Here is a 15,232-nt window from a genome sequence, read left to right as displayed (position 1 = left end):
AGACTCACGGCACCCTGCAGGCCAGAGCAGAGCCGCCCTGCGGCTTCCAGGGCTGCATGCAGCTCTTGGCAGGAGCAGGAAGCCCTCCACCCTCCTACAGAGCATCTGCTGGTTTGAACGGCTGACCTTGCAGTTAGCAACCCAATGAGTAACCTGTACCACGGGGCTCCTAGAGCAGTGCTTCTCAACCTGGGGGTCTCGACCCCTTTGGGGGGTGAACGACCCTTTCACAGGGCTCGCCTGATTCATCACAGTAGCAGAATGACAGTGCTGAAGTAGCAACGAACATAATGTTATGGTCAAGGGGTCCCCACGAGAGGACCTGTATGAAAGGGTCACGGCGTGAGGCAGGTTAAGGACCGCTGTCCTAGAGGAAGACTCAGCATCAAAAGCCTAAGGTAGTGACCCTGTGAGACAGGACAGACGCCTGCCCCGGGGGGGAGGGGGGGACGGGCGTTTCAGAGGCTGTCTCTCTTGAAGGGGTACAGCGTCCTGTCTTAAGCCTGAGGGGCGGCCGCTGGCTTCTAACCGGTGACTTCATGGTTAGCAGCCCAACGCAGACCCACTATGCCACCAGGGCTCCTCAGACCAGCCTCCTGGAAACGCTGGGCTCAGAAAAATGCCCAGGACAACCGGGTTCCGCCCGGGCAGTCAGATTAGCAAAGACGGGTCAGCTGAAGGAGCGGCTCAGAGCAGAGAAGCGGGTGTGGAGCAGGTGGGAGCAGAAGGGAGAAGCGAGGGGGAAAGGAGGGAGGGAGGTGGCAGCTAAGACACGGATTACATGGGATTGAGAGGTGTCTCCGCAGGAACGCAGAGAATAAAAAGTCCAGGACGCCTGATCACGGTAACTCTCCTGGCAGCAGAGGTGATGGGAATCTCGTCAGTAAGGCCGGCTGCCCCCGGGGGAGGTGGAAGCCAGCCCAGCAATGACGGGGCAGGGCCTCAGGCCACTCCTGGACAAAGGAAGGGCCCCCGCTCCACAGACAGCGAGCTCTCGGAATGCCTGCGACAGAGGGGGAGTGCACAGCCAGTTCCAGGCAGGGGAGCGTGGGACTCAGATCTGCCCAGCCCTCTGCCAGGAAGGGACTTCACCTGCAAGACCCCCAGAAATGGCTCCAGAGCCTTCTTAGATCACAGAGAGGCGGCTGGCTGACATGTGGCATTGGGTCCCGAGCGGAGGCAGAAACATCACCTGTGGCAGCTACCATGCCCGATCCGCGTGCAGGGACCAGAGCCTGGGAGGGGCAGGGGAGGAAAGAGAGAGGAGAGACAGGGGCCGCTGTGCTTGCTGCACCTTTTTCTAAGCTGACTGATTGAGGAAGAGAGGTGCCAGCTTACTCTCTGGTCAGTGCGGATGCAGCACAGTCCTGCTCAAAAGGGGGGACAGCAAACAGATTTTTACATTCTCACAGAATCCAAACTCTCTGGAATCAGAGAGGCTGGATGAACCCCCAATTCCCCCCAGAACAATCATCCTTAACCTTCCACTAACAACCACAACTAACCCCCGAAGCCTCCTTTCCGTCCAACAATGTTCAGCTTAAGCAGTGAAGACCGCCTGCCGTGAGCACCTTGTCCCAGTGAGCTCTATCTTGGGGGGATGAAAACGACCACAGCAACTCAAAGGACCCTGGGGGGGGGGGGGGAGAGCTCATGTGTCGGTGGAGGTACAGCTCAGAGGACAAGGAGGGGACACGGAGCTCACGGTGGTGAAATGAAATTACACCAGACTTCGGGATTCCCACCAGGTGACTAGGTGGGAGCACCCAAATGAGGAGTGGAGGATTCTAGCTCAGGGACTGGTCAGTTTTATCATTTTCCTGGGTTGGGAGAGCAGTCCAGGACCTCAGACAAAAAAGAGCCACTGATGGAGTGTGTGATAGGTACGTGTATGGTGCCAACCTGGCCAACAGGAACACGCGGGATTAATCAGGTCGCAGTTAGGAGGGCAAAGAGATAAATGACTTGGCAAGGCTCTCTGGTGATCAGACCAGCGTGCGGCTGCTTTAGCTAGTTCTCTGCCTCAACTTGTGAGCTACGCTACCTGTGGGACAGCCGACCGTGGATCCTGTCGCTAGAGCTTGGGGTTCCTTTGAGACCTGCTTCGCCGTGCTCCTGGTGCGCACATCGCTTGAGCTTGAGGCTGGCGGATGCTGTCGTCGTGCATTGCTGAGTTCCATGTTCCATCCGGGCCTGTTTTGCTGAGCGCCTGAGCTGCTGTTGACCTGCTCTGCTGTTTGCTGCCAGTGGGCAGACTGCCTGCATGGCCCAAGGGAAGACTCAGCTGTCTGCTTCCTTGACCTTGAACTCCCAGTCTATTAACTGTTCCACAGAAGTGAGTTGAACTGAGTCCTCTTACTGCTCCGTGGACTAATTAGCTGTTATGTTCCTTCATGTCACATTCCTTAAATATGGCATAAACCTATCTATCTACCTATATCTATCTACCTATATCTATCTATCTATCTATCTATCTATCTATCTATCTATCTATCTATCTATCTATCTATCTATCTATACACACATACACACACACAATTCTAAGTGTCCTGGTTTTGTTTCTCTAGAGAACCCTGCCTAACACAGAGTGCATGTGAGATCCCTGTGTGAAATGACAGCCGAGGGAAAAATAAAATAAAATTAAATTAAATTAAAAAATAAAAAAAAGAAATGACAGCCGAGGGATCAGGCAGAGGCCACAGCACTGAGAGCAGGTACCATGAGTTATGAGGCAGTGCCGGGAGAGCACCGGGGTTATTTCCAGGGTTATTGGGGCGGCTGGGTTAACCATGCAGCAGAGCGGTGGGTTTGGCAGAGGCCAAGGAACCGTATGGCGGAGAGACTGAGCGCTGCTGTAGACAAACGGCTGTCCTGAACGTTGACTTCGTGGCTGACCTGTTCACTTCCCTGTGCGTGCTGCACGGCCACCGCAATGGGTTACTGGACCCAGCAGAGGAGGAGAGTGCCATGGGAGGGGGAGGGGATGACTGGTGTGGACAGAACCAGGGGAACGCGGAGGGAGGAGGCATGTTTGACGCCCTGTCTTGTGGCAAACAGCCTCAGGATGATGTGGGCTGGATTCTCCTTCTGCCCACTGAAGACGGATGGAGGAGGTCACGCATGGCTTCTACACCACCCTGAAAACCAGAGGAACGAGGTGATCCCCAGCCACATGAGAAGGTCCTGCTGCAGAGTGGGCGAACCATGTGGAAGGAAACCCAGCACCACACCAGAGAGCAGGCTGATGGTCGCCTAGAGCGGGTTTCAAGCAACGCTGGCTTGAAAAGGATCGGCTGGGACCGAGAGCCCTCTGGAGCCACAAGGACCTGCCTGCCTGTGGCAGACCTGCTTCCCGCCCGTACTCTACACAACGGTCCCTGAGGTGACACGCTCAGCTGCTAACCCAAAGGTTGCCAGTTCGAAAGCCCCCAGAGGCGCCTCATAAGATGGGTCTAATGATCGACTTCTGAGACCGCCGACACGGAGAACCCCACGAAGCGCAGCCCGGCTGCTCTGGTGGGCACTGGGCTGCACTCGGGAGGAGTCGTGGTTTGGTTTCGGGGGCATGACCAAGAGACTGGTCACATGGGGACTGGTAGGAGGGAGGGCACCCGTCACCCTGCTTGAACTCACCTGTGCCCTTCTGTCTACTAAGCGGCCACCCACCACCTCCTTCCCCACGAAGCCCGCCCTTCCTCCCGGCATGCCCAGCCCCTGCCTCCCCCCCAGGAAGCCAGCCTCTCCTCCCAGCATGCTCAGTGTCTGCACTCAGCTGCCCATTTCAGAGTCCCACGGCATGGAGGGCCGCTGTCGGGGCCAGGTTTAGGGAGCCTTGTGGTCCTAGTGGGAGGGGGTGGAGAGCAGAGCCCTGACCCACCTTAGCCAGGCCAGCGCGGTGGGCGCCCTGGGACTCGATGTAGGCCACGTATTTGTTGAAGTCCTTGAACTCCTCCATGGTCGGGCGGAACGTCATGATCTTGCAGCTTGGGTTCTGGGCACCATGGTCCTCGGACCCCATGGCTACAGCTGCAAGGGCGCCACTCCTGTGGAGGGATAGGGTCAGGGCATCACATCCAGTTCTGTCCTGCTAGCCATGCTTACCCCACCCCAAAACCCATGCCCACTTGTGATAGTTATATAGTCTGGTGTCAATTTGAGAGTGAAGGGGTGGAGTCTAGTCTGTCAACCGGATCATAACCAGTGAGGCCTCTGGGTGGGCATGACTTTCTCCTGAGAATTCTGGGAAATCTGGTTATTTTTCCTCCATGGAGGCAGGAGACACTTCTCTTTCTCTCTGCTCACTCCCTTGGTGACGCTCTACCAACAAGACACCTGGCACTACACTGACAGACCCCGTCCCCTGGGAACTGGAGGAGCCACATGGAGACCGCTGCCAGCACTGAGGTGCTTACAACGTCACTGGATCCAAAGACTTCCCACCCACTGGCCTGTGACCGTCCTGCATCTGGCGTCACTGCGTGTGTTTCACGAGTCTGAAGAGGACTTTACAGACCGGCATCAGACATAAAGGTCAGTATCGCACTTATGGGCTTGGACTGGGCTTGGCTGGGCTGCTTTCTTAATGTGGATGTGCTTCTCTGTCTACCCAGACCGGCACACCACTCCTCTCCAGTCGACTCCACTCACAGCGACCCTCCAGGACGGAGCACAACCGCTCCTTGTAGGAGCAGCCTGCCCCACCTTTCTCCCAAGGAGCCAACCTGCAGTGAGCACCCAGAGCCTGGGCCCCAGACAGCCCCAGGAGCACACAAGACCAGGATGGCGCGGGCTATGAAAGTCTAGTGCACTGTCCCCTTCCCCACCTCCCTCCCCCTGGAACAAACACCTTCCTGGGCAGCAAGCACCCACCTCACTGCCCACCTGGCATTGCTGGCCCCTGAGCAGGGCTGCAGTGAGGCAGGGAGGCAGGAGGGACAGGGAGCTTCGTGTGAGTCGAGTCTGTTCACACAGCGCCCACAGGCACAGAGGGGAGTGAGACAAGGACCCCTGGAAGTGGTGAGTGCTGGGGGTCTGGCCTGGACAGCCTGATTCCATGGCCAGAGGTGATCAAAGCCAAGAGGGGTCCACTGGGTGAAAACCAGTCTGCACACATCTACAGGGCCCTGGGGGGTGGGGGGCGAAGCCAAGAGGGGTTCACTGGGTGAAAACCAGTTTACACACATCTACAGGGCCATGGGAGGGGGAGGTGAAACACCTCAACTGCTCACCTACCCCACGGTGCCTCCAACACCTGCCCCTCCAGAATCCCAGCAGGGCATAGCCCAAGCCAACCCACGAGGTCAGTGAGAGGGGGAGCCTGTCCACCTCGGGGGTGGGAGGGGGGTGCAGCCTGGCCTCCTCACTGCACAGGCACAGCAGACTCCAGGCTCAGGTTCTCAGGAGCTGGGCGAGTGACTCCTTCTGGTCCTGGGACTTAGGGGGCCCAGTAGGTGGTAGAAGGGTCTGCTTGGCTGATGTGAGGTAGCAGGGGGAGGAGGACAGGAAAAGATGTCTACCCTTCAGCACTGACGGACACTGAACAAGGTGTCCCCAAGCCCCAGCCCACCCCTCACAATGACCCAGGAACAAGATGGCGGGTGGCGTGGTGCAAGACAGGAGGTCCTCCACAGGCAGTTCTGGAATGGGGTTCCAGGTTCACTGAGTACATTTCATGTAGTGACCACTAGAGGGCAGCATCCCCCAGGAACTGGCAAGGAGAACCTGCAATGGAGGGTGCTGGGGGATGAGGGCCAGAGATAAACTGCCAGGGGGGCTGTCCAACAGGATATGACGGATTCGGGCGGCGGGGGTAGAGGGGACATAACGTACACCCACACCAAAAATAAAAAACAAAGCCACCTGACTCAACTGCTGTCGAGTGATTCTGGCTCAGAGAGACCCAGGCCCCACAGGACAGGGTGGTTTCTGAGCCTGTCACTCTACAGGGCTAGAAAGCCCCTTTCTCCCTCGGAGCAGCTGGAGGATTCTGACTGCTGGCCTCTCGGTAAGCAGCCCAAAGCGTAACCACTACGCCGCCGGGGCTCGTCTCCACAGCATGGTGCCAGGTTCAGTGGAGGTGGTCCACTGCCCTAGCCGACTGTGCCACGGGGTTTTCAGAGCGGTGACTGCACAAGCAGACAGCCAGGCCGACCTTCCCCGGTGCCTCTGAGTGGTCTCAACCACTCACCTGTAGATTGGGGCTAGCTCTGCGTCTGGCTGCTGTGTGGACACCGTCCACAATACACACAGGAGAGGGCCAGGGCCAGAGGCGGTAGAGGCTCAGTGGCAAGAAACTCGCCCTCCACGCAAGAGACCTGGGTTCAACTCCCAGGCCAGTGCACCTCTGCACAGCCCCGCATCTGCCTGGGCAAGCGTGTGTTGCTGAGCAGGTTTCAAAGAAAGGCCTGACAACTGACTTCCGTGAAAACCCAAGGAGCACACAATGGTCTGCTCTCCCACCCGACCCTCAGAGGGAAGGTGCAGGAGCCACGGTGGCAGGGATGGCGAGCCGGGGGACTGCACTGACAGTAGGTGACAACAGCAGGTGGCTGAGGCAGTACCAGGTCGGGCACAGAGGATCAGAAGATGCCAGAAGACAGAGCAGCTGCAGGACTTCAGCACCTGCAGCAGTAACTCTAGGGCTCTAGGGGCTCCCTCCCTCATGCCTGCCCTCTGGGCTGAAGGTGACAGAGCCCCCTCCCATGAGTTGGGCTGGCAGCAGTTTCCTGCTCTTTGTGGCAGGCTGCCCTGGGGCTTCCAGAAGCTGAGCACAGGACCACCTCTTCACCAGCAGTTCCCTCCAGACCACTAAAAGTGACTCCCGTGGCCACCACACCAGGAGGCCTTCCTCCCCCTCCCACAGACACTCCCAGCACTGCCTGGCTCCACCCCAAGGCACTCAACAGCCAGCCTCTGGACCTGGGCAGAACATTCCAGAAAAGCCATGGGAAGGGAGGGTGGCTGAGACTCAAGAGCAACCTCAGGTGGGGGTGGGAGGTAATGAGAAACGCCGGAGGGCGCCCTGACCTCCGGCTGCCAGCCAGAGAACCAGAATTCAGAGTCCAGAGCTGGTAGGAGTCAGGCGGGTGTTTTCTGCTGGGTACAGTCCCTGAGGACGGTTCTTGGGTTTTATAAGGCAAGATAGCTAAGTTTCTCTATCAACCTAGCTGGGCCAGGATTCTGGGTGGTTTGGCAGTTCCGGCCTAGTAATTCTCCACGATGGGACCAACCACAACTTACTCACTCCCGTCATGGGACCTTCTGTGAGCAGCCCGCCAGCACCCTCACTCAGAGCCCATTCCAGATGTGACCAGCTGGGAGGACGCTGCCAGGGGCATGTGGCCGCACGCTTCCAATAGATGTGGCGCTGGAGAAAAGCTTGCTTGCTTTTTGCTGGGTCCGTCCGCATCTTGGATCTGGCTGTCCGGCCAACCTCTTATTCTTTGGACTGAGTCAAAGGCCTGCCTTGACTGCCTGCTGATCCTGGGAGTCTCCAGCCATCTCACCTGCTGATTCTGGATTCATACACCTCTGCAGCCACCGTGGACCTTGGGTTCTGGAGTTTGTCAGCCCCGCCTCCCCTCCAGCTACAGGAGTCAGGAGAGGCCTCCGGCCTGACAGCTGACCCACAGACTTGGAACCCGCCTGTTTCTACAGCTGTGTGAGCCTTCGTCCTGATATAGATTTCTTTCTGCACGTCCACGAGTGCTGCCGTTCCGCTGCGACAGGAAAGGGTCCGTGGCGGGTGAGACAAAGGAGGCTTTCAACAGGCACGCAGTACATCAGAGGGTGCTGCTTCTCAAAGGACAGAGGGTGTGTAATGGTTCCGACGGCACCACGCCTTCTCAGCAGGGCCTGCCCACTGGCCTGGAAGGAGGGCACCCCTCATGTCTCCACCTCTTACCCCTGCTCTCGGCCCCCAGGAGAACTGGCTATCGGGTGAAGCACCAAACCTTCCAAGCAAACCCCAGTCCCAACCTGCTCCATCTTCAGTCTGATCCCCAACAGGGACAGAGTCAGATGTATCCCCAAGCCAGGTGGCATTGGCTTATCCTCCACCGGGCTCTGGCCAAACTCTGCACCGAGGCCGGCAGGCAGGCCTGGCCCCGGGCAGCTCTGGGAAAACCTCATCCCCAGAGGAAGCAGGACCTCAAGCACACGCTCTGTTGCCAGAGAGAAAACGTGCCTTCTTCAGACACACACATGCTCAGCCCAGGACAGACACTGGACGGACACACACTCAACCCAGGACACCCTCTGCTTAGCTATGCTACCCATGTCCCCCGCCGGGCCCCCATGGCAGGGCCGGGTCCCTGACCTCACCCTCGCTGTGTGAGCACACGCCGCCCACCGGTCACAGCCAGTCCTGGCTTCCGAGAGTCCTGGGCCCAGCCCACTTTCCGGAGTGCGGTGCCAACTGCAGGGCTGGCGCCTTCTGTACCTGCTGGCCGGCCTGCCTGCTCAGGACCCTGCATGCTGGCTTCCCAGACGGCAGAACTAGGGGGAGGGAGTGGGCGCTAGGCGCAGGATGACCACAGCCATGGGGCAAGCCATGCCTCAGACAACCCCGAGCCTGAACGGCTCCCCCGAGGGAACTGGCCGGCTAGGGCACGAGGGATAGGGAGGGCCCCGGCTGCAGGTGATGGCACACTGCGAGGACCCGCTCAGTCCAGAAGCAGGAAGGAGGCAGCACCGCTGCCTGTGCGTCACTGACACCCAGGCACGCTCTCAAACGGCCGGTCTTGCTCCCAGTTCGGGCCGGGGCTGCCAGTTGCACTGGGCCACAGTCAAGGTGCTGCCAGAGCTGCTCCTTCCTGCGACCCGCCTGAGGGAGACCCGCCTGAGGGCCTAGGCTTGGGGCCCCTCCTCTCCTTCACAGCCTGCAGCGAGCACACCTTCCACTGCCTCTCTGTCTCCGTCCTCACGTCTCCTAGTCCCACGCTACCCTCCTGCCCCCCGACTCTGCGAGCACACGGGGTCATCCACACACCCCCCTCAAGATCCTTCACCTCTCCCAACAGTCAAGGCCTGTGTCGGAAACCACATCCACGGGTCCCTGGGGCCGGGACACGGACACCTTTGGGGGGAGTCTCGCTACAACAGCCTGCCGTGGATGGGACACATTGCACCAAGAAAGGAAGAGGCACCGAGTCCTGGCACACTGCGTCACCAGGGGCAGCGCTCCTCTGACCAATTAATACAACAGCAAGCTCACTACCCGACCGAGAGGCTGGGCCAGCTGCCCCTGGCGGAGCCCAAGACGGTCACTCTTCACAGGAGAAGGAAGCCCCACCTTTCTCCCACGGAGTAGCTGATGGTTTCGAACTGCTGCCCCTGTGGTTTGTTAACAGGACCCTGGACCAAATCACGAGGTTGTGGTTAGGTGCCACCGAGTCTGTTCCGACTCACAGCGACCTGATGTAGAGCGAGACGAAGCACTGCCTGGGCGCGGGCCATCCTCGCATTGTTGCGGCCGCTGTGGTCGATTCATCTCGCCGAGGGCCTGCCTCTTCCTTGTGCCCCTGCACTTCACTGAGCATGATGTCCTTTTCCAGGGACTGCTCTCTCCTGACAGTCTCACTTCAGGAGCATTCTGGTTGTGCTTGATTCCAAAGGGGCTTGTGGGTCACACCTTGTTTATCCATCTTAATAGCTGAGAGTGAAGCCGAGTTAGAAGGAATGCCTGCATGCGGCATCCCCTGCCTTCAGGGCAGAAACCCGTTCTCACGCCAGCGAGGACGCTGGGGAAAGGCTGTGGGGACGGGCAGGTGGCACCACGTGAAGGAGGTCACCCAGGTCCCTGGCTCGACTGCATGGCCGGATGAAGAGGGGGCTTTTCGTTGGATGTAGTTTCACCAAACAATAACACATGAGCCACTGTCCGATTTTAGAGCCTCCCCTCAGAGACCGGTGACCATCTCTCACAGGAAGTGCCCAGGAGTCTATGTGGCTGAGAGGCTCCTCATGGCTGCTGTACTGAGATATGCTGGGTCCTGGGCCCAGACCAGGTTTTTAGAAGCTATCAGTGAATGGGGTGGGTGCCAGTCCCCTAGAGGAGAAGAGGCAGGTGGAAAGGTTGGCTGGAGGAAGGGAAGGCATGAGGGAGGGAGGGGTCTCGTCACTGCAGAGGTCAGTGCATGCTCAGGGACACCAAAGGCTCCCAAGAGCTACCATGGCCAGGCGAGAGGCCAAGAGCGGACACAGCCGACACCCTGTGTCCACCCCCAGTAGTTGCTCCCACAGGGAGCCATCTACTCTGTCCCCTGGGGGCAGGCAAGTGCTCTTACTCCCAGTGGACACAGCTAACCAGGCGGCCCCTCCACCCACAGCCTGCCTGCCTGCCGGGGCAGGGGCACGGGAGGACTGGACCCCGGGGGGTCTTGGGTGGGGCTGAGAGGCAGGGCCAAGTGTCCAATGACTTACTTCAGCGTGCTGGGGGATCCTGAATCGAGGAGGCTGCGGGGTGGGGGGTTCCAGGCAGTCCCCAGAGTCCGTCGTCAGGCAGCTCGGCGGCTGTGAGAATACCTGCAGTGTGCAAAACATGAGCAGTCAACTTGGCAGGCCGAGTCCAAGGCAGTCACTCTGAAACAGGGAGCGGGAACGCCTGCCCATCTGGGCACATGAGACCCCACCCCGGTCATCCACAATGCTTGTGTGGGCTCAGGTCCGCAAGACCCAAACCGAAGCATTAATGAGTACCACTTGATTAAGCCAAAGCAGCTTCTGGAAGCCTAAGGACACAGACATTTTCAGAAACAAGTTGTCTGTCCCCAGCACCCTCAGCTTCTGAACACACCCTCTGAGTCTTACTGAAAACAGGGCTGCCACCCCAAAAAAGCACACACACACACACACACACACACACTGTGGGTCCCTGGAAGTAGGCGGACGCAAGTACAAAGCCGCAGGGCAGAGAAGGTCCAGCAAAACCCTGCTGCCGGCCCTTGAACAGAGCTGCAGGCCCTACCTTCCCAGTGGCTGGCTTTTCCCCGAGGGGTCGCAAGTTCTCCCTTCCAAGGCGCTTTTGCATGAGCTTGACCCTCCACCCTTTCAGTTAACAGTCAAGCAGGGGGCTGTTAGTGCCACCCAGAGACTGCAAGTTCTGGGTGAGACTCACATGCTGCGTGAACTGCAGCCTCTGGCTGACCACCTGCTGGGAAGACACAGGGCACGTTCTAAGCAGAGGGGTGGGGTCGCCAAGATCCCTCACCCTCTGACTTAAGAGACCCGTGGCTGCATCCCCTGCCTACCACCCAGAAGACCCCTCCTCTCCAGGTATTGGTGTCCCGAGGACTGACAGGGCTCTGGGCCACCCCCGGCTGGGGGATCCCCCCACTTTCACACTGACACTACCGACCAGGCAGCCCCAGGTCCAGGGCCACAGCAAGACAAAGCGCTGCCCGGTCCTGCCCGGTCCCCAGGACAGGGATGGATGGAGCAAGTGTGAGGCACGGGGTTTTCAGAAGTCGACCCCCAGGCCTTTCTTCCTAGTCCAGCTACATCTGGAAGCTCCACGGAGACCTGCTTAATAGCCTGCTGGCCACACCGCGAAGGATGGAAGGTACCGGGTCTGCCAAGAGAACAAACAAGTCTCTCTTGGGAGGAGGACGGCCAAAGTGATCCTCAGAGGCCAGGACAGCGGAAACCTCATCTCCCGGACTGAGGACATGTTGTCAGGAGAGACAGTCCCTGGAGAAGGGCATCGCGCTTGGGACAGTGGCGGGGCGGCAAGAAAGAGGAGGGCCCTGGACAAGATAGACGGACACAGTGGTAACAGCTGTCAGGGCGGCTTCACTGGTGACATCAGGTCACACGAGGCGGAAGACTCGGAGGCACTTAACAAGCAGCACATCAGCCTCCACGGCCTGATGGGTGTGGGTGCCCCAGAGGTGCGGAGGCGGGACTCGAACCTGGTCTCCTGTTGGAGGACGATGCTTCTCCCAGGGAGGCCTGACACCTTTTTCTCCCTTAGTGTCCAGCCAAGACCCCTCGGGGCTGCATCCAAAACCAGCTGCCACCACCTGGAGCATATGGGGACCACACGTCCTGGGACTAAACATCGGAGACTGTGAATCCGAGTGTGGCCTTCAGTTGGAGAGGCTGGGCCAGCGCTGGTTTGTGCTGTCTCCGTGTACACACACTCACACACAGTGCTGGTTTGTGCTGTCTCCGTGTACACACACACAGACACACGAGAGGGTCTCCTGGCTGCAATCTTCCTGGGAGCAGACTGCCAGGCCTTTCTCTCACAGACACTGTGGCTCTCAGGTGGGAACCAAGCTGTTACGTGCTCCAGGCTCTTCATGAGGAAACCACGCACATGAAACATACAGCTGGCCAGAGACCAACACTGTTTCCTGGTGATCTGGGGAGGGTGGCGGCATCCTTTGGAAATGGACAGTGGAGAGGGCTGCCCAGCCTGACGGGTGTCATCAACGTCACTGAGCTGTTTCTCTTGTTGGTGGTGGTGGCGGTGGTGCCATCAAGTCCGCCCGACCCATAGCACCATCACACACAATGGAACGCCGCCCGTCCTGCGTCATCCTCACAATCGCCCCAGTGTCCGAGCCATCTCATCGAGGGCCCTCCTCTTTTCGCCCGCCCTCCACTCTACCAAACCACGAGGTCCTTCTCCAGAGACTGGTCTCTCCTGACGACGTGTCCAAAGTCTGTGAGACAGTCTCGCCATCCTTGCCTCCAAGGAGCACGTTAGCCGTACTTCTTTCCAGACAGATGGGTTTGTCCTTGTAGCCGTCCATGGTACTGTCAGTAGTCTTCTCCAGCCCCACCATTCAAACGCATGGATTCGTCTTCGGTCTCCCTTACTCAACGTCCAACTTTCACACGCATGGGAGGCAATGGAGTTGACCATGTCTGGGGTCAGGCGCACCTTAATGAGCTGTCTGGTCACCGGGCTGTCAGTGTACACACGGATGCATTTGTTATCCATGTACGCTTTTGCTGCTGCTGTCGGAGCCTCTGAGGTGACCCAGTGGGCTGGGAGAGAGAGCTCAATTTACAGACCACCTGGTGTTTCCCCCCATGAGCAGAGAGCCAGTTTGAACCACCCCCTTTCTGTGAGCAGCTGGGCGCAGGGGCCCTTGATCTGTATCTCACCACCGTGAAAGCAGCAAACAGGCAGGGAGCGGAGGAGTCCCTCAGTGTGCTGCACTTCTCCGTCGTCTAAAACGACAAGACACTGATGGACACCACGTCAGGCCGTACCACCCGCCCCGCCCCGTGCTCAGCCCTCCTGCTGGGGGGACAGGGACCGGCCACAGGATAAGGTGCTAAGGATACACGCCAGGAGGGGATTCAGGTTGCACACACTAAGCACCTCGCCAGTGACCTGCACACCTGGCAAAGGCTTCTCTCCCCCACGGCAGCCCAGCCCCTCGGCTCCTTCGGGGACCCAGCAGGCGCAGGGTTGGACAGAGCACAGGGGCCAGGCTGGACCAGAGGCGCCCAGAGGGGCTGCAAGAACAGCTGCCACAGTTGGCATTGCTAGAGCCCCGTTTCAGCAGCAAGAGAGCCTCCTCAGACAGACAAGGTCCTGTTGGAGAGGCAGGTGCACTGGCCAGGAGGCCAGCCGGGTCTCCCCTAGAAATCGACAAGTCCTCCCTGAACCAAGGAAGGCGCTCCCTGCCTGGGGCAAGGTGGCTGGGACTGGACCCTCTAAGCCCCCAGGGCAGGCAGAAACCCCGGACTACACCAGCACACACTGACCTCTGCAGGAGCATGTGTCCCTGTCAGCTCCAGGAAGGCCAGGGGGCAGCAGCACAAGCTCAGGACATCAGTCCACACTCCAGAGCGTTGGAAACAGACATGTGTGGACGAGATGTGTGCACCGTCCACTGCATCCCTCCAGGCTGTGTCCACTGTGAGGCTCTGGGGCAGTGGTGCCCCAGCCACTCTGACACAGCCAGCACCTCTTGAAATCTAGTCCTCCAGGATCGGAAGGCCAGGCTCCACTCCCGGGGCTGGGTAAAGGGTGCGCAGGGTGGAGCGGGGTCGGGGGTTATCTCAAGGAGGAAGCAGGCACAAAGGAAGGGCACGGGACCATGCAGAAGGAGCTCTCGGGTACCTCACTGCCACCAAGTTGACGTGGACTCCTATCGACCCCACAGGCAGGGCCGGGCTGCCCCGTGAGTTTCTGGATGGTCACTCTTTATCAGAGTAGAAAGCCCTGTCTTTCTCACATGGAGTTGTGGGTGGTTTCAAACTGCTGACCGTGCCATCAGTGGCCCGACAAATCAACACTACACCACCAGCACAAGCAGCCTGAATATAGGGCACCAGCCCCAGGGGAAGGCTTTCACTCTGCCAGTTCTGGGGGTGGGACGCTGTCATTAATTGTCCCCTGGGTCTAGGAGGTTCTCAGCACAGGGCACCTGGCTCCAGAGGCCCCGCTCCACTAACTCGGTGCTGGTAGGTCCCTCGGACCTCTGCAGGCTTGTTTCCTCTCCTCAAGATTCTAGAGATGACCTCAAAATGCCACAACCTGCCTGATTCACATGAACACCACTAATGCCGCCTCATTAACACAGCACATCACCACCAACCACCAACCCCACTGCCAGTAAGCAGATTCCGACTCACGATGACTCTGTACTGGATTTCTGAGACTGCCGATTTTGAAGGGAGCCAGGCAGACAACCTCCTCTTTCTCCCGAGGAGTGATTGGCAGGTCTGAACTACAGCCAATCCTGACCCACAGTGCCACCAGGGCTCCTTAGATGTGGGATTTACCGCCGCAGAGGATGGTTACATCGCATCACAAAGTGGAGGGGATGGCGGTATACTGAGACTCATAGGAAGTCCCCGTGGCGAGTTCACTGTGAGGAAGGGGACACAACAACATCACCTGCCCACACGTGGACAACCACAAAGTGCCGGGGTCAAGGACAGGGCTCTCTGCAGGGCTTCCTGACCGAAAAACAGACTAGGAAGAAGGGCCTGGAGATCTACTTCTGAAAATCAGCCTCTAACCCCGGAGACCCCAGGACCCACCTACATCTGAGAGTGCAGAGGTGGCAGAGCCAGCCAGGCAGCCTTCTGCTGAGGGGCTGCCATGGGGGCAGGCCTAGCAGCAGCCAGCAGCCTGTAACTGGCACGTGCCCAGGGGGAGTGACTCCAGGGGCAAGACATTAACAAGCAGAGCGCTCTGGGTGCAGGCGGGAGACAAGTGGCAGGAACCCTCTGTACCTTCCGGCCAGTATTTCTGTACATCTAA

At 58.8% G+C, this 15,232-nt stretch overlaps 1 protein-coding gene across 4 annotated transcripts in view; it reads right to left on the bottom strand.

Moving 5' to 3' along the window:
* Positions 1-15,232, bottom strand: part of KDM4B (lysine demethylase 4B) — a 105,920-nt gene that overhangs the window by 65,441 nt on the left and 25,247 nt on the right. For all 4 annotated transcript variants that reach the window (XM_075545269.1, XM_075545277.1, XM_075545285.1 and 1 more), the window contains exons 2-3: positions 10,423-10,524; positions 3,878-4,043 (exon numbers count right to left, since the gene is read on the bottom strand). In XM_075545269.1, the coding sequence (XP_075401384.1) occupies positions 3,878-4,018 (141 nt within the window). In that variant the 5' untranslated portion in view covers positions 4,019-4,043; positions 10,423-10,524. The remainder of the gene's footprint in view (positions 1-3,877; positions 4,044-10,422; positions 10,525-15,232) is intronic.

The sequence above is a fragment of the Tenrec ecaudatus genome, chromosome 1 (genome assembly GCF_050624435.1).
Source record: "Tenrec ecaudatus isolate mTenEca1 chromosome 1, mTenEca1.hap1, whole genome shotgun sequence".
In the NCBI taxonomy this organism is placed as follows: domain Eukaryota; kingdom Metazoa; phylum Chordata; class Mammalia; order Afrosoricida; family Tenrecidae; genus Tenrec; species Tenrec ecaudatus.
The sequence above is the reverse complement of the archived record's forward strand: the minus strand, read 5'-3'. Positions and strand labels throughout refer to the sequence as shown.